A 24567-nucleotide genomic window follows, 5' to 3' on the forward strand; every position below is an offset into this window, starting at 1 on the left:
GGCCCAAATCACCTTTTAAAGGGAAAGAACTCAAGGCTAGATGGGTTTGTTGACTTTCTCAAAGTCACACAGGAAGACAAAATCCAGTTGAGAAATGACATTTCTGTACCAGATTCAAGTTTGCATTCAAACCTTGAATCTTCTCAGAGGAGACCCAACTATATTTTCTGTTTCTTTTCTGTTCTACAATCTATAGCAGAGAAAACTACAAAAAATATCAAGACTACTTCTTCAATAGGCAATGAACAATTTTCTGTGGGTCCTTCTCTGCAGGTCATGATACCGAGCATACCATGGGTTTGCCTCTCACACAGGAGAACGTTAGGGGTAGGGTGAGAGGGAATGCTGTAAGCATGCAGTGCAAAGGGAGATCTCTCGTGAGACAGAGGACTTAGCTTGGGTGGTAGCCTCCTTTGTTGTCCATGTCCCAGTGGGTGGGGAGGAGTCAGGGGTTTCCACAGCTCTGTGTGCTTTGGGTCAGAGACCACAGAGATCAATTTCAAGACTACAGGGGGGCCAGCTCGGTCATCTCTTCAATGTTGTGCTGGCCCCAGTCACCTTAGCCCCACAGACCTGAATGTGGATTAGAAGGGGCATGTGCGAAATGCTCTCCAAAAACAGATCCCCAGATAAATGTCTGGGCTGCTCTCAAGACAGGCAGGTCTCATCAGAGTTCTCTCCATTACGGGGTGGTCATGGGACACATGGAAAATGGCAGGAAATTGAGGTCCTGCCCACAGTCTACCAAGAAATGAAACACGTGGATGGTCTTGAGACACTCTGGATAGCAACCCGAGGAACATTTTCTTCCCCCTAAATTTCTAGTAGCTTTAGTTGGAGGGAGGTCACTGTAATTTCACCATGAAGAACTCTGATTAAACACATGCTCATAGTGAAGCCCAGTTAGAGATACATTTAGGGAACTTTGCTATATGAAACACTCTAAATGGCCTCAAGCATGAGCCCTCAAGAGGAACATATAAGAGGCATGCTATAACTACACCTAAGGATGGAATAAAGTCGCTGCATGAGGGGTGGGACTGGGAGTCCCCCTCACCTGCCTGGGGTCCGTCATGGGTACTCCCTACATCGGAGCAGCCTTGATCTGCTGTAACATGACATCTCTATGCCTTTCCTGTGATAAAGATGAACCTCTGTACATACCCAAAGCTGACTGTTTCCCCATGTGGTTAGGCCAGGAAGGTGCCCCAAGTGCCTGGAGTATACCTCAGGCCTGACAGCTCAACATAGTCATTGAGGAGGTATTTTTCTGCTGTCTCTAGGATTCAGGATCCAAGAGACATTGGACCTGAGGCTGGTGAATGGAAGTGACCGGTGTCAGGGCCGGGTGGAGGTTCTCTACAATGGCCCCTGGGGGACCGTGTGTGATGATGATTGGGACCTCAACGATGCCAACGTGGTGTGCAGGCAGCTGGGCTGTGGCTCAGCCACATGGGCTCCGGGAAGTGCCCGCTTCGGTCAGGGCTCGGGGCCCATTGTCCTGGATGATGTGCGCTGCTCAGGGCACGAGTCCTACCTGTGGAGCTGCTCACACCGAGGCTGGAACTCGCACAACTGCAACCACGGGGAGGACGCTGGTGTCATCTGCTCAGGTGGGCCTCAGACATCTCAGGATACCTAGTAGGTAACATTGCAAGGACCAAACACACTTCCCAGTCCTGGAATAATTCCAAAACATCATAATGCTGTGCCCAGGACTGGAGACTGCCTTAAGACTGCTGACACCCAAGATATTATGTCACATGGTATAGCTAAGAAAGCATCTTGGTTAGAATAGTGAGTCCTCAGCATCCTTCTGGGATTGCTGGACATTAGGTTGGTGGGGACTGTGCCCCATGATCATACACAGGATCAAGCCTCCTGAGGACTGAGCAGGGAGCCTTTTCCTGGGGGTCATGTGGCATCCCTCTCAACACCATGGGGGTGGTCAAAGGAGCTCCCCTCCATGGGAACAGCCTTAACCTGGTGAGAAGGACAACACTGCTTACTTCTTGTGATGCAGTTGAACCTCTAACATGAGTCCAAAACTGACTGTTTGTCCCCCAGTGGTGAGGCCAGGAGTGGGTCCCAGGAGTCTGGCATGGTCCAGAGCCCTGGCAGCTCAACACAGTCATAAAAGAGCTGTTCTTTTGCCTTCCCTAGGATACGGGACTGAAGGGAATTATGCCCTGAGATTGGTGAATGGAGTTGACCAGTGTCAGGGCCGGTTGGAGGTTCTGTACCAAGGCTCCTGGGGCACCGTGTGTGATGATGATTGGGACATCAACAATGCCAACGTGGTATGCAGGCAGCTGGGCTGTGGCTCAGCCATGTCGGCTCCTGGAAGTGCCCGGTTTGATCAGGGCTCAGGGCCAATTGTCCTGGATGACGTGCGCTGCTCAGGAAGTGAGTCCCACCTGTGGAGCTGCCCCCACCGAGGCTGGAACTTGCACAATTGTAACCACGGGGAGGATGCTGGTGTCATCTGCTCAGGTGGGCCTCACTCATCACTGAACACCTAGTGGGTGACATCACAGAGACGAAGCACACTTCCCAGTCCTGGGCTAATTCCCAAGCCTCATGATGCTGTGCCCAGCAATAAAGTTTGTGCCGGAGCAGCTCCAACCAAGATATTATGTCACTGGCTATAGCTGAGAGCATCTTGGTTAGAATAGTGAGTCCTCAGCATCCAGCTGGGATTACAGGGAATCAGAGTGGTGGATGCTATGAGCCAGTGATTATACACAAGATCAAGCTTTTGGAGGGCAAACCACAGAGCCTTTCATGTTCAGTCAGGGTGACAGTCCCACTCACTTCCCTGGGGGTAGTCCTGGGTGCTCCCCTTCATTGGAGCAGCCTTGACCTGATGAGATAGGATATCTCTTCTCCTTTCCTATGATGAAGACAATCCCTACACATGTTCAAAGATGAATGTTTCCCATCAGTTGTTAGTTCAAGACAGTGTCCCAAGAATGTGGAACATGCCTCAGCCTGGCACCTCAACATAGTCATGAAGGAGTTATTCTTCTGCCCTCTCTAGGGTTTGAGACTGAATCGAGTTTGGCACTGAGGCTGGTGAATGGGAGTGACCGGTGTCAGGGCCGGGTGGAGGTTCTCTACCGAGGCTCCTGGGGGACCGTGTGTGATGACGACTGGGACCTCAATGATGCCAATGTGGTGTGCAGGCAGCTGGGCTGTGGCTCATCCGTGTCGGCTCCTGGAAGTGCCCGGTTTGGCCAGGCCTCAGGGCCAATTCTCCTAGACAACGTGGGATGCTCAGGGCATGAGTCCTACCTGTGGAGCTGCCCACATGGAGGCTGGAACTCTCACAATTGTAACCATGGGGAGGACGCTGGTGTCATCTGCTCAGGTGGGCCTCAGACTTCACTGAACCCCTATTGCGTGACATTGCAGAGACCAAGCACACTTCCTAGTCCTGGGCTAATTCCCAAGCATCAGGATATTGTACCTGGCACTGGAGTTTGCACTAGGGCAGCTTAAACTAAAGATATTATGTCACCTGATGTAGCTGACAGCTTCTTGGTTAGAAGAGGTGAGTCCTCAGCATCCTCCTGGGATTGCTGGAAATCAGACTTGTGGTGGCTGGGCCCTGTGTTCAGACACAGGATCAAGCTTCCTTAGGACAGAGCAGGGGGCCTTATTGAGTAGGGTAAGGGTGGCATCCCACTCAGCACTGGGGGTGGTCATGGGTAATGCCCTTAATTGGAACAGCTTTGATTTTGTGGGAAGGGCATCTGTGCTTCTTTGTTTTGGTGAAGATGATTCTCTACATGTGTCCCAAGCTGACCATCACACCCAGGTAATTAGGCCAAGATGGTATTCCAGAGTTTGAAACCTGCCTTAGGCCTGGTGGCTCAACATAGTCACAGAGGAGGCGTTCTTGTGCCATCTCCAGGGCTCGGGATAGAAGACACTTTGGACCTGAGGCTGGTGAACGGAGGTGACCGTTGTCAGGGCCGGGTGGAGGTTCTCTACAAAGGCTCCTGGGGGACTGTGTGTGATGACAATTGGGACATCGACAATGCCAATGTGGTGTGCAAGCAACTGGGCTGTGGTTTGGCCAAGTCAGCTCCGGGAAGTGCCCAGTTTGGTCAGGGCTCAGGGCCAATTGTCCTGGACGACGTGCGCTGCTCAGGGCATGAGTCCCACCTGTGGAGCTGCCCACACCAAGGCTGGAACTCGCACAACTGTAACCACGGGGAGGACGCTGGTGTCATCTGCTCAGGTTGGTTCCAGAAATTGCTGGGCCCCTTTCTGGGTGACATTGAAGAGACCAAGCACACTTCCCAGTCCTGGGCTGATTCCCAAGCATCATAACACTGTGCCCAGCACTGGAGTTTGCACTAGGGCAACAGGCAATCGACATATTATGCCACTTGCTATAGCTGAGAAAGCATCATGTTAGAACAGGTATGCCCTCGGCATACTGGTGGTACTGCCCAGGATTGATTGGTGGTGGCTGTGTCCATGAGTATACATAGGAGCAAGGCTCTTAAGGGCAGAGCAGGGAGCCTTTTCATGTGCAGTCAGGGGGGCTGTAGTCCCCTTCACCTACCTGGGTGTGTCAGGGAGCTCCCCTCCATTGTAGTAGCCTTGACCTGATAAGATAGGATTTCTGCTCCTTTCTTGTGATGAAGATGAACCTGTGCACATTGTCCAAAGCTGACTGTTTGCCCCTGGTTGTTAGGCCAGAAGAGTGTCCCAGGAGTCTGGCATGTGCCTCAGGCCTGTCCATTCAACATAATCATGGAGAAGATGTTCTTGTGCCTTCTCTAGGTTTCGGGACCGATTGGACTTTGGACCTGAGGCTGGTGAACGGAGGTGAACGGTGTCAGGGCCGGGTGGAGGTTCTCTACCAAGGTTCCTGGGGGACTGTGTGTGATGATGATTGGGACATCAATGATGCTAACGTGGTGTGCAGGCAGCTGGGCTGTGGTGAGGCTACGTTGGCTCCGGGAAGTGCCCGATTCGGTCAGGGCTCAGGACCCATTGTCCTGGACGACGTGCGCTGCTCAGGACGTGAGTCCCACCTGTGGAGCTGCTCACACCGAGGCTGGAACTCACACAACTGTCACCACGGGGAGGATGCAGGTGTCATCTGCTCAGGTGGGTCTCAGACATGGTGGGTTGCCCTTTCATGGGGAGATATTGCTCAGAACTGACAAGATTCCCACCCCAGCACCCTGCCTGAGCCACATAGCATTATCCCTGGTCCTGGGGCTTATTCCAGAGCATCAGGCACTCAAGGGATTATGTTACCTGCTTTGTTTATGAACCAAGCTCATTCCATAGAGGACCCCAGCATTCACTAGGTATTGTCCTCAGATTGTTGGGGGAGACTGTGGTACTTTGTTCTTGCTTTGTGTCAAGCTTCCTCATGGCAGTGCAGGGAGCCTTTTCTTCCACCACATTAATGCCACTGACCTCCCACCTCCAGTCCACCTGGGGCAAAGCCCTTAGGGAGAGCACTTTATGAGGTGTGATGGTGTTTAGGAAGCTCTGTTCTGTGAGGAGTTCTGTGCTTTGGCCTCTGCCAGAATCTGATCCTCAAGAAGGGACCTAAGAGCACAGAGCTGCTCTGTGAACTACCAATATGGGGCAGGGGGTGGAGTAAGGTGTGAGATGGCAGGTGGCCAATGAATGGAATGCTAGTGAACCAGGCAGGGCCTTGAGAATTGTGGTACGATGCATGGGGAAAATCTGGAAATTGCTATATAGGACCACCATAATTACACCTGGAGGCATAAAAATTGGCACCTCTGCCATCCTATTCATTAGAGTCCTCCTTGCTAACTCCCAGGGCATTGGCTATGGCTATGGTTTTCTGTCTGACATGACACTGGTTTTGACAAACAGAAAAGTCAGTCCTTGGGCACAGTGAGGCAGATGATGGCAAAAACAGAGGTTCAGGCAGCCAGTGGTAGTGTCCACAGTGAGGGCTCATGTAAGGAGTCAGCTCGTTTTGTATAATATGAAGCTATTAACCCTGGATGTGGGTCAAGCAACTGAATGCTTCTCATCTAACATTTTCCTTCTCTTTCTCACAGCTGCTCAGTCTCAACCAACATTGTGGCCAGGTGAGTTGCCAGCGATCTCCTTCAGTTATGTCTTCCCTTTCTGCACCTCCATGCCTCTGCTCCTCACTCCGGGTGAGCCCCTGCCCTGTGAACATACCCACGTGCACAGGTCCTCTGTCCTCCATCATTGAGATCCCAACAGTGCTGTGGAAGTACAAATGGCATTTCCTGGACTCATTGAATTATTTATCCATTTGTGTTTTCACCCAATAATTGGTTGCTATCTGAAAAGATGGCTTCCAGTGTTCAGAGAGATGGCCTCCAGTGGCATAAACATTGATCCTACCACATCTGGGCTGAGCATTTTTTTGTAGGATAATGGACATTCATAGCCACTGGGGTCCTGTTGATGGCACTTCAGACTTCAGTCTTCTCTCCTCCCCTCACACCTTCAACACACTGCAATTGAGCATGGTCACACCTGCCTCACTGTGGAGCAGGCACAGTGTCCAGGGGATAGCAGAGAAATCTGTGATAATGACTTTCTGAATATGAGGACATGTGATTGGCTCCAGGCTTCATCCCCATGTTGCTGACTCTATCCACCCAAGCTCTAGAGTCTGGACACCCTCTCAGAACTACCAGTGAGCACATGACTCAGGGATGGGAGGTCCAGGGGTTTTTAGTGGAGAGGGAGCAAGACAGGCTTAGAGATTAGAGGAATCAGGGTGATCTCCACCAGGACATTCAACCCCAAAACCTACCTGATGAGGACCCAGGTGCACACACAGGTCACAAGAGGCAGGGTGCTCAGGTGAAGTTTTCATCATCCCCACCACAAAATTGTTAAAGGACCTGTTTCAGTGATGCCTAACTGTGGCCATTCTCTTTGGTGTCACTTGTAGACACATGGCCAAGCACTTCCATGCCTTCAACACCAGCAAGAACCAGTCCAAGTATATACTGCTCTCACCCTCTCTAGGGCTCTGCCTCTGCTCCTGATTCAAGACTGGGATGGAACCTGATGGAAAGAGGTTCCACATGGGCTATTCATATCTTTGGCCCTGTGGTGGGGCCTCCTAAACAATAGTCTGACAGACCAGGTCCTAACATGTGACATAGTGGCATGGGGACCCATCTCTAGTGAGACTGGGCAGAGGCTCAGCAGAGACCCCCTTCCATGGCTGAGTGTGAGTGCTGGAGACTTGGCTAGTCCATCCCACTGAGACCAGGCTGCAGGCTCAGGCTGCCAGCTGCTGTGTTGAGAAGAGTGAGTGAATGTCCCCTCCTGTCAGGCAGGTGTCCCAGCACCTCCTGGTGCTATATTTGGTGTCACCTGGGACCATGGTTTAGCCAGCAGGGACTGACCACTGAAATGCCCCTGGAGCTGGGAGCTTCTTTTGGAGACCCCATGTAGAGTCAGGGAGGCAGTCTGACTCACCTCCTGGGGGCCATCATGGGTGCTCCTGTACATTGAGGCAGCCTTGACCTGGAAGGACAGAACATCTCTTCTCCTTTCCTGTGATGAAAATGAACCTGTGCACGTCTCCAGAGCTGACACTTGCCCCAGGTCATTAGGCCATGAGGGTGCCCCAAGGGTCTGGAACCTGCCTGAGGCCTGGTGGCTGTACGTAGTCACAGAGAAGATGTTCTTTTGCCATTTCTAGGAATCGGGACCGAAGGGACATTGGACCTGAGGCTGGTGAATGGGAGTGACCGGTGTCAGGGCCGGGTAGAGGTTCTCTACCAAGGCTCCTGGGGGACCGTGTGTGATGACGATTGGGACCTCAATGACGCCAACGTGGTGTGCAGGCAGCTGGGCTGTGGCTGGGCTACATCTGCTCCGGGAAGTGCCCGTTTTGGTCAGGGCTCAGGGTCCATTGTCCTGGACGACGTGCGCTGCTCAGGGACTGAGTCCTACCTGTGGAGCTGCCCGCACCGAGGCTGGAACTCGCACAACTGTAACCACGGGGAGGATGCCGGTGTCATCTGCTCAGGTGGGCCTCAGACATCACTGGATCCCCTTCTGGGTGATATTGCAGAGACTGAGCACACTTCCCAGTCCTGGGCTAATTCCCAAGCATCATGATAATATGCCTGGCACTGGTGTTTATGCTAGCGCAGCTCAAACCCAAGATATTATGTCACCTGATAGAGCTGAGAAAGCATCATGTTAGAAGAGTGAGTCCCTAGTATCCTGCTGGGGCTGCTGGACATCAGGGTGGTGGGGGCTGTGTCCCATGTTTATACACAAGATCAAGCCTCCTGAGGACAGAGCAGGAGCCTTTTAGTGTGAGGTTAGGTTGTCATCCCTCTCGACATCCTGGCGGTGGTCAAAGGAGTCCCCCTCCATTGGAGAAGCCTTAACCTGGTAGGATGGACACCTCCGCTTCTTCCTTGTGATGCAGCTGAACCTCTACACGTGTTCAAAGCTGACTGTTGATTTGGGTAGTTAGACCAGGAGGGTACCACATGAGTCTGGCACATGCCTCAGCCCTGGCAGCTCAACATAGTCATAGAGGATGTGTTCTTGTGTTTCCATAGGGTTCGGGACCGAAGGAAATTGGGCTCTGAGGCTGGTGAATGGAGGTAACCAGTGTCAAGGCCGGGTAGAGGTTCTCTACCAAGGCTCCTGGGGGACTGTGTGTGACGACAGTTGGGACATCAATGATGCCAATGTGGTATGCAGGCAGCTGGGGTGTGGTTTGGCCACGTCAGCTCCGGGAAGTGCCCAGTTTGGTCAGGGCTCAGGGCTGATTGTCCTGGACAACGTTGACTGTTCAGGGCATGAGTCCCACCTGTGGAGCTGCCCACACCAAGGCTGGAACACACACAACTGTAACCACGGGGAGGACGCTGGTGTCATCTGCTCAGGTGGGTCCCAGACATCACTGCACCTCCCTTCTTGGTGACATTGCAGAGACCAATCCTAGTTCCCAGTCTTGGGCTAATTTCAAGCTTTAATGCTATGGGCTGGCAGTGGATTTTGTGCTAGGGCAGCTGCCACCCAAGATATTTTGAGAAAGCATCTTGGTTAGAATAGGAGTGTCCCAAGCATCTTGCTGGTATTGGCAGTAACTGATTATGTGGTGGCTGTGTGCCCATGGTTGTATGCAGGTTCAAGCTTCCTGAGGTCAGAGCAGGGGGCCTTTTCATGTGGGGTTGGGTGGCAGTACCGCTCACTTCCCATGTTCGGTCATGGGTGCTCCCTTCCATTAGAGAAGCCTTCTCGTGGCATGATAGGATGTCTCTTCTCCTTTCCTGTGATGAAGATGATCTCTGCATGTGACCAGGGATGACTGTTTCCCATGGGTAGTTCAGCCAGGAGGGTGTCCCGGGAGTCTGGAATATGCCTCAGGCCTGACATCTCAACACAGTCCTAAAGGAGTTGTTCTTCTGCCATGTCTAGGGTTTGGGACCGAATCGAGTTTGGCCCTGAAGCTGGTGAACGGAAATGACCGCTGTCAGGGCCGGGTGGAGGTTCTCTACAAAGGCTCCTGGGGGACTGTGTGTGACGACGACTGGGACCTCAATGATGCCAACGTGGTATGTGGGCAGCTGGGCTGTGGCTTGGCCACATCGGCTCCAGGAAGTGCCCGGTTTGGTCAGGGCTCAGGGCCCATTCTTCTGGACAATGTGGGCTGCTCTGGACGAGAGTCCTATCTGTGGAGCTGCCCACATGGAGGCTGGAACTCGCATAACTGTAACCACGGGGAAGACGCTGGAGTCATCTGCTCAGGTGGGCCACAGACATTCCTGAACTTTGGGTGACATTACACAGACCAAGCACACTTCCCAGTTGTAGGCTAATTCTCAAGCATTATAATGCTATGCCTTGCACTGGTGTTTGTGCTAAGGGAGCTTGAAGCCCATATATTGTCACCTGCTGTAGCTGAAAAAGCATCTCGGTTAGAATAGGTGAGTTTTTAGCATCCTGCTGGGACTGCCTGAAATCAGATTGGTGGCAGCTGCTCCCTGTGTTCATACACAGGGTCAAGCCTCCTCAGGACAGAGCAGGGAGCCTTTTCTTGTGGGGCAGGGTGGAATCCCACTCAGCGCCCTGGGGGTGGTCATTGGGACTCCCCTTCACTGGAGCAGTCTTGACCTGGTGGGAAGGACATATCTGCTCCCTTCTGATGATGAAGATGAAACTCTGCACATGTCTGAAGCTGACTGATTGCCCCAGGGGGTGTGGCCATGATGGTGTCCCAGGAGTCTGGCATGTTCCTTAGGCCTCATGGCTCAACATAATCATGGAGTAGCTCTTCTTGAATCTTTTCTAGGGGTTAGAACCGAAGAGACTTTGGACCTGAGACTGGTGAACGGAGGTGACCGGTGTCAGGGCCGGGTGGAGATTCTCTACAAAGGCACCTGGGGGACTGTGTGTGATGATGACTGGGACATCAAGGATGCCAACGTGGTGTGTAAGCAACTGGGCTGTGGCATGGCCAAGTCGGCTCTGGGAAGTGCCCAATTTGGTCAGGGCTCAGGGCCTATTCTCTTGGACAACGTGGGATGCTCAGGGCATGAGTCCCACCTGTGGACCTGTCCGCACCAAGGCTGGCACATACACAACTGTAACCATGGGGAGGACGCTGGTGTCATCTGCTCAGGTGGGTTTCAGACATTGCTGGGCCCCTTTCTGGGTAACATTGTAGAAACCAAGCACACTTCCCAGTCCTGAGCTAATTCCCAATCATCACAATGCTGTACCTGGCACTGGAGTTTGCCCTAGGGCAGCTGGCACCCAACATTTTTGTCACCTGATGCAGCTGAGGAAGCATCTTGGCTTGAGAAGGTATGTCCCCAGCATGCTGGGGATACAGCCCAAAATTGAGTTGGTGGAGGCTGTGCACCCATGTTTATACAGAGGATCTAGCTTCTTGAGGGCAGGGCAAGGAGCCTTTTCATGTGCAGTCAGGGGGGCTGTAGTCCCCTTCACCTACCTGGGTGTGTCAGGGAGCTCCCCTCCATTGTAGTAGCCTTGACCTGATAAGATAGGACATCTCTGCTCCTTCCTTGTGATGAAGATGAGCCTGTGCACATTGTCCAAAGCTGACTGTTTGCCCCTGGTTGTTAGGCCAGGAGAGTGTCCCAGGAGTCTGGCATGTACCTCAGGCCTGTCCATTCAACATAATCATGGAGATGTTCTTGTGCCTTCTCTAGGTTTCGGGACTGATTGGACTTTGGACCTGAGGCTGGTGAACGGAGGTGAACGGTGTCAGGGCCGGGTGGAGGTTCTCTACCGAGGCTCCTGGGGGACTGTGTGTGATGATGATTGGGACATCAATGATGCTAACGTGGTGTGCAGGCAGCTGGGCTGTGGTGGGGCTACGTTGGCTCCAGGAAGTGCCCGATTCAGTCAGGGCTCGGGGCCCATTGTACTGGACGACGTGCGCTGCTCAGGACGTGAGTCTCACCTGTGGAGCTGCCCGCACCAAGGCTGGAACTCACACAACTGTCACCACGGGGAGGATGCAGGTGTCATCTGCTCAGGTGGGCCTCATGCATGGTGGGTCTCCCTTTTGTGGGGTGATTTTGCTCAGAGATGATGAGATTCCCACTCCAGCACCCCTGCCTTAGCCAGGCAACATTGTCCCTGGTACTGGACCTTTTTCCAGGGCAGTAGGCACCTAAGGGTTTATGTCCTCTGCTCTGGTTGAAAAAGTAGGTTGGTCCCCACAGGACCAGCTCAATTGGTGGGAATTGCCTGTTGGTTGTTGGAGGGGACTGGGGCACCGTGTTTTTTGCTCAGGATTAAGTTTCCTGGTGGCAAAGCAGGGACTCTGTTCCTCATTCTTTGGTAACACGAGACCACTGCACACCTCAGGTTCTACTGTGGTGAAGGTCTTAGGCAGAGCCATTTGTCAGGTGTGTGGGTGGGTAGAAAGCTCCATTTTTGTGATGAATGCAGGGCTTTGGGCTGTCCCAGAATCCAATGCTCATGAAGGGACCCAAAAGCACAGAGCTCCTCTTTGAAAGACAGAATGTGTGGCAAGGAGTCAGATTGAGGTATGAGACGGTAGGTGGGTAATGGATGGAACGCTGGTGAGTCAGGCAAGGTCTTGGAGACAGTGACACAATGCATGGAGAGACTGTAGGAATTGGTTTAAAAAACAACCGTCATCACACCTCAAGGTGGAGAAATTGGCACTTGTGCCACCCCATTCATTAGGGTCATTCTCTGTTCTTTGCCATGCTATCAGCCATGGCTATGGTGGCCTTTCTCAGGCATGACACTGGCTTTGACAAACAGAAAAGTGAGTACTCAGGCACAGTGGTGTAGGTGATGGCAAGGACAGAGGTTTGGGCAGCCAGCAGTAGTATCCACAACAAGGGCACATGTGAGGCGTCATGATGCTCAGTGGGTGTAAGAAGAGGGTCATCAACCTTGGAACTGGGTTGGGCAACTGTGTGATCCTGGGCTCGCATTTTCCTTCTCTTCCTCACAGCTGCTCAGTCCCAGCGCACATTCTGGCCAGGTGAGTTGTCAGCAACATCCCTCGTACATACCTTCTCCATCTGCACCTCTGTGCCTCTCCTCCTCACTATGGGTGAGCCCCTGCCCTGTGAGCATGCCCACGTGCACAGGCTCTCTGTCCTCCATCACTGAGATCCCAACTGCTGCGGAAATATACATGACATTTCCATGACTCCATGTATTATCAATCCATTTGTATTCTCCCCCAATACTTGGTTACTGTCCCTAAAGATGGCTGCCAATGTTCAGAGAGATGGCCTCCAGTGGCGTGACATTGACACTGTCACATCCCAGCTGATGCACTTTTTGTGGGTACTGGACTGTGCAGACCACTGGGGTCCTGCTGACGGCACATCAGACTTCGATCTTCTCTCCTCCCCTCACACCTTCAACACACTGCAGTTCAGCATGGTCACACCTGCCTCACTATGGGGCAGGCACAGTGCCCAGGGGATAGTGGAGTAATATGTGATAACAATTTGCCAAATACACAGACCCTTGATTGGCTCCTGTTTTCACACCCATGTCCCTGATCTTTCCATCTAAATTTTAGAGTCTTGTCAGCCTCTGAGAACTACCAGTAAGCATATGACTCAGTGATGGAAGAGGGAAAAACTTTTTCAATTTAGAAGAGAACACAGCAGGCTGAAAGATTTAAAGGAATCAGTCCAATTTCTAACAGGGCCTTGGACCCACCAGACCCAGCAGAAAAATAGGCTTGTGCACATTAAGGTAGGAATTGGTGGGATGCCCATGGGTAATTCTCATGATGTCCTCACAAATTTTTTAGAGTCCATGTTGATGATCTCCAAACTGCAGTCTTTCCCTTTGTTGTCACTTGTGGACACACGGCCAAGCACTTCCATGCCTTCAACACCAGCAAGCACAGACTCAGGTATGTATTCCTGTCATTGTCCCTCAGGCTCTGCCTCTGCTTCTGATTCAAGGTTGGGATGACACGTGATAGAAAGAGGTTCCACATGGGCCATTCATGTCCTTGTCTCTGTGGTGGACAGGTCCTACATGTGACAGCGTTGTGTGTTGTCTCATCTCTAGTGGGTTGCTGGGCAGAGGTTCATTAGAGACCTCCTTCCATGGCTGAGTGTGAGTGCTGGAGGCCTGGATAGTCTGTACCGCTGAGCCCTGGCTGCAGGCTCAGGCCTCCAGTGATGTCCCAAAAAGAAGGCGTGAATGTGCCTGTCCCGTGTTGTCAGGCAGACTTCCCCCCACCTCCCAGGGATGTACCCGATGTCATCAAGTACCACAGGGGAGCCAATAAGTACGGACCAGGGGAACAACCCTGCAGCGATTGAGCTCTTTCTAGAGAGGCCCCATAGGGGTCAGGATGGAAGTCCCACTCACTTCCCTGGGGGCCATAATGGGTCCTCCTGCTCATTGGAACAGCCTGGACCTGGTGGGATAGGGCAACTCTGCTCCTTTGCTCTAATGAAGATGAACTTCTGCAGGTGTCCAAACTGAGAGTTTTCCCCAGGTGGGTAGGCCATGACGGAATCCCAAGAGTCTAGATGCACACCAGGCCTAGTGGCTCAGCACAGTACAGAAAAGGTGTTCTTGTGCAGTCTCTAGGGTTTGGGGCCAAAGGGCCTTTGGGCCTGAGGCTGGTGAATAGGAGGGACTGATGTCAGGACCAGGTGGAGGATCTGTACCAAGGCTCCTAGTGGACCATGTGTGACCATGATTAGACACCAATGATGCCAATGTGGTGTACAGGAAGCTGGACTATGGTTTGGCCATGTTGACTCCGGGAAGTGCCCGGTTTGGTCAGGGGTCAGGGCCCATCATCCTGGACAACACCCACTGCTCAGGGTACAAGCCCTACCTGTGGAGCTGCTGGCACAGAGGATGGAACTCAAGCCCATGTAACCACAGGGAGGATGCCAGCATCATCTGCTCAGGTGGCCTCACACATGGTGGGTCTCCCTCTCGTGGGGCAATAGTGCTCAGAACTGACAAGATTCCCATTCCAGAGCTACTGCCCAATCCTCATTGCATCATTCTTGATACTAGTGCTTATTCCAGATCAGGAGGCACCGAAGGGGTTATGTCACCTGTTTTGGTTGAAAAAGGAGCTCCACCCATACAGCACCCTGGCAATACCTACGAATTGCCCACAGGTTGTTGAAGGGATCTGTGGAAGCTTGTTCTTGCTCAGGCTCCAGCTTCCTGAGGGCAGAGCAGAGAGCCTTTTTGTTTTGCCTCGGAAATTTGAGCTCACCTCCCAGCTCAGGTGATGCTCCTGGGCAGGGCCATGTGGCCTGTGTGTGGGTAGGTAGGAAACTCTGTTTTGTGATTATCACAGTGTTGGTTGCTGTCCCTGAATGTGATGCTGAGGAGTGGACCCATGAGCACAGAGCTCCTCTGTGAACTATTCATCATATGGCAGGGAGTGGGGTAGAGTGGGAAATGGCAGGGAGCAGGTTAAGGTGGGGCACGGCAGGAAGCCAATGAATCGAATGTTGGTGAGCCAGGCAGGGCCTTGTGTATGGTGACAGGATGCAGAGAAAGTGTGGAAATTGTTATGAAAGACCACTGTCATCACACCTTCAGGCAGAAAAATTGGCCTGTACAGCAACCCATTCATCAGGGTCATCCTCTGTTAATCCTGAGGTGTCATGCCAAGGCTATGGTGGCCTGTCTTGGGCATGACACTGACTTTGACCAACAGAAAAGTCAGCCCTCACACACAGTGAGGCAGGTGATGGCAAGGAGAGAAAGGTTTAATGGCCAGAGGTGGTGTCCATAGCGAGGGCACTTACAAGGCACCAGCTCAGTGAGTATAAGACCAGGGTCATCAACCTTGGATCTGGGTTGGGCAACTGTGTACTCCTCATCTTACATTTTCCTTCTCTTACTCACAGCTGCTCAGTCCCAGGCAACATTCTGGCCAGGTAAGTTTCCAGTGACCTTCCTGAGATATGATTCTTTTAATGCACACCCATTCCTCTCCTTCCCACTCTGGGTAAACCACTGCTCTGTGAACACCCTTCAAGGCTCATCCTTTGCCCTTAAGCACTGAGATGCTCATGAGTGCTTCACAAGTGTAGGTGGGATTTCAAAGAGTCCATGTGTTACTGATCCATTTGTGTTCTCCAATTCTTGGTTCCTGTCCCAAAGATAGCTGCTAGTGTTCGGGGCAATGGCCTCCAATGTCATGACCGACTGTGTCCAGGCTGATAAACATTTTGTGGGATAATGGACATTCATAAACCAGTGCCATCTTGTTGATAGGATGTCAGACTTCTGTCTTCTCACCAGCTCTCACACCATCAGACACTGAGACTCACCGTGGTCACATCTGTATCACAAAGTGGTATGGACAGTGCCCAGGGGATGGTAGAATAATATGCGTATGACCTGTGGACATTTGATTGGCTGCAGGTTTCATCCTCATGACCCTGACTCTTTGTATCCAAGCTTTAGAGTCAGGTCGGCCTCTGAGAACTACCGATGAGCACATGATTCAGGGCTGGGAGAGGGCAAAGCTCTTTTACTTTAGAAGAGCACACAGCAGGCTTACGGATTTAAGGAATCAGTCTGATTTCTAACAGGGCCTTGGACCCCACAGACCTTGCTGAAAAATAGGCTTCTGCACATTAAGGGAGCGAGTGGCAGGATGCATGTGGGCAATTGTCCTGATGCCCCCACAAAATTCTTAAAGGATCAGTATTGGTGACCCCCTAACTGTGGCCTTTCCTTTTTTGTCACTTGTAGACACATGGCCAAACACTTCCACACCTTCAACTCCAGCAAGCACAGACTCAGGTATATATTCCTCTCACCCTCACTCCCTCCACTGCCCCAGGGCTCTGCTTCTGCTCTGCTTCTGATTCAAGGATAGAATGGAACATGATGGAAAGGGGTTCCATGTTGGCCATCATATCCTTGTTCTTCTGGTGTGGTCTGCAAGGAGTATTCTGTGAAACCAGGTCCTACGTGTGACATAGTTGCATGGCGACCTGTCTCTAGTGAGATGCTGGGCAGAGGTTCAACACAGACCCCCTTCCATGGCTGAGTGTGAGTGCTGGAGACCTGTCTAGTACCACTGAGACTAGGCCACAGGCTCAGGCCTCCGGATGCTGTCCCGAGAAGAGGGGGGAAGGTGCCTGTCCCCCTCCTCTAAGGCAGACATCCTGTCACCTCCTAATGTGGTGTCTGAGGTCTCCTGGGACAACAGTGGAGCCAGCGGCTGCTGACCAAGGAGAACTGCCTCTGGATCTATGGAGATCTGCCTTGGGAGGCCTGTGTGGTACTGGGGAGGCAGTCCTGCTCACCTACCTTGGGCCTCTCATGGGTGCTCCCCTCCATTGGAGTAGCCTTGATCTGGTGGGATGGGTTGACTCTACTCCTTTCCTTTGGTGAATTTGAGCCTTTGCTCATGTTGAAAGTTAATAGTTTGCCCCAGGTGGTTAGGCCATAAAGGTGTCCCAAGAGTCTGGAATGTGCCTCAGGCCTGGTGTCTCAACATAGTCAAGGAGGAGGTGTTCTTATGCCATCCCTAGGATTCATGACCAAAGGCACTTTGAACCTGAGGCTGGTCAATGGTAGTGTCTGCTGTCAGGGCTTGGTGCAGGTTCTCTACTGAGGCTCCTGGGGGACTGTGTAGGACAATGATTGGGACATCAATGATGCTAACGCGGTGTGCAGGCAGCTTAGCTGCGCTGGGACCACATGAATCAGGGAAGTGCCCAGTTCAGCTAAATCTTATGATGCTTATTTTAATGTCTTAGCTGTGCATGTAGATGTGTGGCCATCAAGAAGGGTTGTAATATTACAGAATAAGGAAAAAGAGAAACTGACCTATCCCTCAGGTAGAATGCAGTATTAAATATGTATTTCAGAATTAATGACATAATTACAGCTGTGACAGGTGTTTCAAGGGGAAAGATCACTGCGCAAAGGGCATATCAGCAGGGGCCTCACTTGATCCAGGGGTTAGCGGAAGTTCTGTATGAAGCTGAGGATTATGAGAAAAGCAGACTCATTTGCTGACGCTGGGCCTGGAGCCAAAGCTTTGGCTCCCATCCGCCCACTGTGTTAGGATTCACTCTGTTCCATTCACTCCATCCCAGCCACTCCCTCAGACCATGAGCTCCCTGAGGGTGTGGCCTGCAGCCAGCATCTCCATGTGGCCCCAGGGTCGGCACACTTCTCACGTAGAGCAAGCAAGCGCTCCAAGACTGTGTCAAGGATGCCACGAAACTCATCATTATCTTTTCTCTTTGTCAACAGCTCCTTCCCACATTGCCACCAGCCCAACCAGTAAGTGCTGACCTCCCTGATAAGCCCCTTTTCCCTTTGCCTCAGGGGCAGTGGCACTGGGGAGAGATGACAGGAGTCATGAGGAGAGGGCTTCCCTAAGTGTAGTGACCCAGGAAGGGTTTCCTATTGACCCTGGGTGGACAGGCCAGGTCTAGACTACCTCCTGTTGGCATTCTGTCTCATCGATTTTGTGCTTTGGGGGCCACAGCATTTCTGTTTTGTCGCAGCAGCAAATTATTCCTGTGGAGGCTTCCTGTCCCAGCTGTCAGGACACTTCTCCAGCCCTTTCTATCCTGGGAACTACCCGAACAACGCCCGGTGTGTGTGGGATATCGAGGTCCAGAACAATGACTGTGTGACCATTGTCTTCAGAGACATGCAGTAAGTGTGTGGGTGCGGAGTGGGCTGCACAGGAGGCCTCACAGACACTTTAGAAGTGAACAGACAGGACCTAGAACTTCATCAAAGGGGCTTCCCATTGACATTTTTTTCTGGTGGGTTCAAGTTGTGATCCAGCATGAAAACAGCCCAGGAAAGTGGGGCCAGGACAAGGGCCTTGGCCTCAAGTCTCAGTTTGGCCACTAATGTGTGGTGTGACCATAAGATCCCTTAACTTTCCTCAGCCCCTGTCAGAAAAAGAAGTAATAAAATACCTGCTCACCCCTCCACCACTCCCTGGTTATTGGAAACATCACAAGAGAAATAAATACATGAAGGTACTTGGAAAACATTATCCAGGGGAGGGACTCTGTTGGAAACAATAATAGTAATGCAAAGGACCCTATTAACAAACACACCAGCTGTTCTCTTCCCTGTACTCCCTCTTTTATTGGGGGCGGGTCCCAGGGATCAGGCAGAAGTGGAAAAACCACTGTGTTAGGCAGAGGAGACATCAGAAAAGCACATTAACATGTGACTGGCCTGGGGTGGGGAGTGTCCATGCAAGGGGCACCAGTGCTTTCAGCGTCCTGGAGAGAAGGCGCTATAACTTCTTCCCTCTGAGCCACCACTGAGCAAGATTATTTTCTCTTTCAATTTCTCATTTGCAGTAGCTTTGGAGGAATGTCCCTGCTTTGGAAATTTATGTGGGGTCTTGCAGAAGATAGATAATTCTGATTACCTTATCATTACAATTCATGTGGATTTTGGGGACTCCATTTAAAACTCATGAAGTCCTATGAAGGGAGGCCAACCAGGGCTGGTTCTTTAGGCAGCATCTTGACAGCAATGGACACGGCATTTACTCTGTGAAGCACTTTCCATGAGCTATTCCATCTGAGCCTCACAGGGGCTCTGGGTACGGATAGGGTGATCCCCTTGTAGGCAAGAACCCAACCTTCGGGGAGGGTGTTTGACTTGTCCAACCTGTGCTCACTCAATAACTCATTCCCATCACCATGAATTCATGGATATTCATTTCATTCTAGGGGAAACAAAGCTCTTTTGATTGGAAAACATCTAAGGCAGGGTGGGAGTCTTTCCTGCCATGATTCAAGGGGCTGTAGAGAGAGGAGATGTATGTGTCAAATATGTGACCCCAAAAAGCAGGAAGGACTAAGACCCATGTGTGCAGTCCATGGGGAGAGGAACCTCTGCTTTCTTTAAGAAAATCTGTTATTTTCAGTTATTAAATTTTGTCATAGTTTCTGACCCAGAGGGGTGACCCCACACCCAGACCTGACCTCCTGCTGCCACTCCTGGTGGGAGGTGAAGCCAAAGCCATGTGTCCTGTCTCTGCAGGCTTGAGGGGAACTGTGACCACGATTACATCGAAGTGTTTGATGGCCCCTACAACAGCTCCTCTCTCATGGCCCGGCTTTGTCACGGGGCAAGGGACACCTTCACTTCATCATCCAACCTCATGTCCATCCGCTTTGTCAGCGATGGCAGCGTCACCAGGACAGGGTTCCAGGCTGACTACTACTCTAGTCCTTCCAATGACAGTGCCAGTAAGTCCCCAAGTTTGTCTGGGGTGGGGTATCCCTGAGAGCCCTCTCTTCCTCAACCTTTCTGTGGTGGTGGGACAGGAACTGGGAGCAGCCCTGGCAGGTCACTGAGGCTTGATCTGGTGCTGAAAGGGAATGGGAGCAGTGGGTGCTGGGACTCTAGCTGCCCAGAAACAAGGTCAAAGGCAAGAACTGACCAATACACTGTGTACTGACACTACTAATGTGGTCAGTAGAGACTGAGTAGAATGTGCAAGATGATGCCTTCAGCATATAATGAGACATCCATGCCGAGGGCAGAAATGAGCCCTGGCTTGAGGCCTTGTGACCATTCCAGAGCATGGGACACTGTGACCATGTCTTGAGACCTGGCACATTTGGCTGCTGTCTAAAAGTCACTGGTCACTCAGCCACTTCCAGCAGAGGCTCATGGTCACCACTCAAGCTGTTAAATGCACTCATTTATAGGCTGGCCAGGGACAGGGCCAGGTGATGGAAAAGCGCTCATTTTCAACCTGCATTTTAAGCTTTGAACCTGCTCCATAGCTACAGGACCTTATATCGCAGCATCCCCACAATTCAACTGGAGCGTTACTTTACTTTCTAGATAATGGTACCTTGGCCAAACATTTCACTCCTTTCACATCCTGTCCCCCATTCTTCACCTGAGGAGTCCCCAGTGCCTGAGTCCACACAGGGCTCTCCTGAGAATGAGACTCACTGGAGCCACAGGGCCCCTCAGGGGGTGGTGGTGGTGGGAGTGTATCCTCATGTGGACTGTATTTGTCAGCCACCTCGGTCCCTGCAACTCTGTGAGGGAGGAGCTCAACAGGGACTTCCTGGGGCTGGGGGGCACTGACTGACTTCATTAACTGCCCTTGGTTGCCAGAGCTGCTTTGTCTGTCGAATGAAATGCAAGTCAATGTTAGCAGGCGCTACCTGGAATCCCTGGGCTATTCTGCCAGTGACCTTGTCATTCCCAGCTGGAACGGAGTCTACCAGTGTAGGCCCCATATAACATCAAGCCAGGTGACCTTCACAATTCCCCACTCAGGCTGTGGCACCACCCAGCAGGTAAGCCTGGGCCTTCCCACTCTACCTTCTGCTCAGAAAGCTTTCTTACAGGAATATGTGCACTGTGTTGCTGGAATCCTGGGGACCCAGGTGACATGATTATGTCTGCTTAACCAGAATGTTATCAGGGTGAACATATAAATCTGTTCCTTGCCACATCCAAAGAGAAGGAAGGAGGAGGGGGTGAGGGCAGCAGACAGTGTTTCCAGCACTGTCCAGCACCAAGGAGGCCCGGCTTGCCACCACTTACGTGAGCAGGTTCCAGAGTTGGAAGCTTGTACAGTTTGGGGTTGGGGTGGGTGAGAGGGGCTGACACCTTATTAAGTGAAAGACTGCAAACATAACTTACTCCTTCCTCACTGATAACATATCAAGTTGACTTACATTCTAGGGTTTGCATTTAGGCCTCTATGGTGGTATTGGGCTGTTCCTTGCCAAAGCACCCACAGCTTGTGGGAACTCATACCTGGCTAGAAGTTTGCTTCTGACCATCCCAATATTTGGGAAGGGGAAGAGTTTCCCCTGGTCTCTTCCTGGCCATGCTTCTCTTGGGCTCACCTCATTCAGGACCAGATGATCATGACCATGGAACTTCCAGGGGGCCTTAGTCACCTGTGTCCTCTTGGCCATTTGGGTCATTGGGTAGCTATTCCTGGCCCCACCCTACTCCACCACAGTGCTTTTGCTTGGCTTCCATTCCCTGTCCCTGTCATCCCTTCCAGGGATAATTATTGATGCTACTGATGCTATGATTGACAACATACCAAGCCCTGGGGAGAGAAAGCATCCTTTGCTTGAGATGCTCACAGACTACCAGGTGTAAGGTTCTCATCCCCAGAAAAGTCATTCTCACTAGGTGGTAGGCACATCAAATGGTGCAATGTTCTTATGAATTTGCTGCTTGATAAAAGTCAGAAATAACCCTGTGGTGCAGGAAGTGAAAAAAACTGAGTATCACAAGAAATGCTCTGCTTTGCCATGCACACCTGACTTTCCATCTGAGTCCTGGGGAAGACCCTTTGCTCCAGCGGCCAGAGACCTGCTGCAACAATAACTCTGATCTGTCACTTTCAGCCCTGGCAGCTTCAGATGCCACGCTGCAATAGCCACTGACCCATCAACACAGCACAGTGAAAACTAATGCCCACAGCCCCTCTAGCAAGTACATGCATGCCTCCCCTGATTTCTCCCAGCAGCAGGGAGAATGAAATAGAACAAGCCAGAAAGGTCCTTAGCTCTGGAGTCTACACTCAGCTTAGTCATACCACAGGGCAAGGGATCACCCAGACACACCCAGCTTCTAGGAAGAGCAGCTCCCAGGAAGACCCATGGTGGTCCCCTGTCAAGTGGTAGAGAAGAGGGGATTGTGAAAGGAGGGTCTTGCTAGTTAAGCAGCATGCCCATCTCAGGTAATGGTGGCCTTGGCAGTAGGCCTGTGCCATCTCTGGTTCTGGGAGGCATCTTGGAGCCTTGTTGAGTCACTTTCCTGTCATTCCAAACAGAACCAGCAATGAGAGTCTCTTAGCGGGAGACATGGGCCTGACTCTGTTTGTTCTCCTGCCTGCCTCTCCCAGGTCAATAATGACACCATCACCTATTCCAACGTCATCAGAGCAGCTGCTTCAAGAGGCATCATCAAGAGGACCAAGGACATCCACATTCACGTCAGCTGCAAAATGCTCCAGAGTACTTGGGTGGCCACAATGTACATCATTAACAACAGCATCGACATCCAGGAAGTGCAGTATGGCAATTATGACGTGAACATTTCCTTTTATACATCCCCTTCATTCTTACATCCTGTCATCAGCGGCCAGTACTTTGTGGACTTGAACCAGAGTTTGTACCTTCAGGCTGAAGTCCTTCATGCCAACACCTCTTTGGCCTTGTTCGTGGACACCTGTGTGACATCTCCATATCCCAATGACTTTACATCTTTGACTCACTATCTAATCCAGAGTGGGTAAGGAATGTCTTTACGAGGGGGACTTCAACCTATCACTGATCACCCAAACACGAGTAGCCCAAGGCTTCTGAATGCAGAATTTGGTCCTAAGAGCTCAAGCTTAACCAGTCAGGTTGTCACGTTCGGGTAACATACAGTGAGGTGGGTGTCTAATGAATTGAATGACACACCAGAGTCACCAATCAGGTTGGTTGTAAACTGGCATTTGGCCCCAGGTCACTGGACTCGAGGCAAGCCTTAGTACTAGAAGGATGTGGGTATAGTGAGGAAGTATTCATTTTGAAGCAGAGGGAGACTGAGATGCCAGCTCTGCCATGTGACCACCCATAGCACTCTGGGAGGGCAGGTGCACCTCTCTGAGACCGTTTCTTCACTCATCAAATGAGCATGGTGGTGCACACGTCACAGGTTGCTTGGAGGATTAAAGGAGAAAGAGCAGGTGGGCATTTGGGAAAGAAAATGCACAGCAGGTGGTCCACAATGAATTTCACACTGAAGTCCCAGAATGTTGACCTACATCAGTTGGGCATGAAGATGCTCAGAGTCCAGGGTTCTCACCAAGGTCAAAGATGCAGAGGCAAGGCCAGCAGTGCCCAGCTCTGGGTCCATGGTGCCTGGGCTGGGCTATCTTATAGAGTCTTGTCTTCCTATGCACAAGACTCTTGAGAGCTCACAGGGACACTGGGGTGTGCAGCTGAAATGACTAGTCTTTCATCTCTGCCCATTGGTGTTTACATCGTTTCTTGGCTCATAATTTGACCTTGGCACCTCAGTAACAATTGCCTCACACAGAAGTGGTACTGGTAGGGGAAAGTGATCTGCTAGGACTCAAGGCCAGGAGGTTAAATTTCACTCCTCCTCAAGACTCTAAGAACAGCATCTCTTTCAGGGCACAATTTTCATTAAGTGTCAACTTGGTAAATGGGGGTTGAGGTTTGTCTAGCGGCTACAAGTGGTTCAATTCACAACAGCCTCCTTGGCAGCCAAGATGGGGAAGAAGTTTCCCTAGATCCTCTTTTTACAAATGATCACCAGCAATTGAAGTTCTGTCCAATGATTGGGATTAATGCCAGGTAGTTAGTGATTTGGCTCTTCTCCATTAAAGGCACCTTTTGGGTCAAACTCTGGCATGTATATGTATATAAGATAATGCAATTTTATGGGGAGGGAGGATGTGCACATGGGGATGCATGAGCCCCAGCTGTACCTGGAGCTCAGGGCCTCTTGGGATACACCTGGGAACCAACCAAATCCCCCACCTGGATGTCCATTAGACTATCTTTGAGCTTCAGACAACTGCAGGGTCCCCAGACCACGCTGGAGTGGGTCAGGTGACATTGCTTTGGAGAGAGGAAGGCACCAAAGATACCCAAGGGTAGCCAGGTGTCACCTTGCCTGACCCTGAGACCTGGAGAGGGAAGGAAATGCCATCTTCCTTCCTGTCCTCTTCCTGGGTCCTGTCACTTCCTGACTCACCTGGGTAACCTGGAGCCACTGAGCACATCGTCACTGTACAATATGGGGCCAGCTTGTCAGTGTGGACACGCAGACTGGCCCGCTGCTCTAAGATGCTGCTGAAGTGCACGAACTCCAGGATTTTCCTGCACGGCCAGCAGTGAATGTGGGAACCACGTGTTCCAAAGCAGGCAATGGGGTGCCACAGGAGGTGTGGCCCCGAAGTCAGGCTGTTGAGTTCCACACCCAGTATGTCCAAGTCACGAGGGATAAGAGTCCTGGTGAGCGTGAACAGGTTCCTTTTCTCTTCTTCCAGGTGTGTGAAGG

General features: G+C 51.5%; 2 protein-coding genes and 1 long non-coding RNA gene across 3 annotated transcripts in view; all 3 read left to right on the plus strand.

The window, feature by feature from the left end:
- Positions 1 to 15276, plus strand: part of LOC114497034 (deleted in malignant brain tumors 1 protein-like) — a 35127-nt gene extending 19851 nt beyond the window's left edge. The window contains exons 2-7 of the mRNA XM_036027426.1: positions 6069 to 6098; positions 6944 to 6994; positions 7706 to 8035; positions 12491 to 12520; positions 13310 to 13414; positions 15206 to 15276. Coding sequence (XP_035883319.1) covers positions 6964 to 6994; positions 7706 to 8035; positions 12491 to 12520; positions 13310 to 13414; positions 15206 to 15261 — 552 coding nt within the window. The 5' untranslated portion in view covers positions 6069 to 6098; positions 6944 to 6963 and the 3' untranslated portion in view covers positions 15262 to 15276. The remainder of the gene's footprint in view (positions 1 to 6068; positions 6099 to 6943; positions 6995 to 7705; positions 8036 to 12490; positions 12521 to 13309; positions 13415 to 15205) is intronic.
- Positions 1 to 15428, plus strand: part of LOC118500927 — a 20810-nt gene extending 5382 nt beyond the window's left edge. The window contains exon 3 of the long non-coding RNA XR_004903512.1: positions 15399 to 15428. This is a non-coding gene — a long non-coding RNA (uncharacterized LOC118500927). The remainder of the gene's footprint in view (positions 1 to 15398) is intronic.
- DMBT1 (deleted in malignant brain tumors 1) overlaps positions 1 to 24567 on the plus strand; it is a 313958-nt gene that overhangs the window by 194143 nt on the left and 95248 nt on the right. The window lies entirely within an intron of this gene.

The sequence above is a fragment of the Phyllostomus discolor genome, chromosome 5 (genome assembly GCF_004126475.2).
Source record: "Phyllostomus discolor isolate MPI-MPIP mPhyDis1 chromosome 5, mPhyDis1.pri.v3, whole genome shotgun sequence".
Taxonomy (NCBI): Eukaryota; Metazoa; Chordata; class Mammalia; order Chiroptera; family Phyllostomidae; genus Phyllostomus; species Phyllostomus discolor.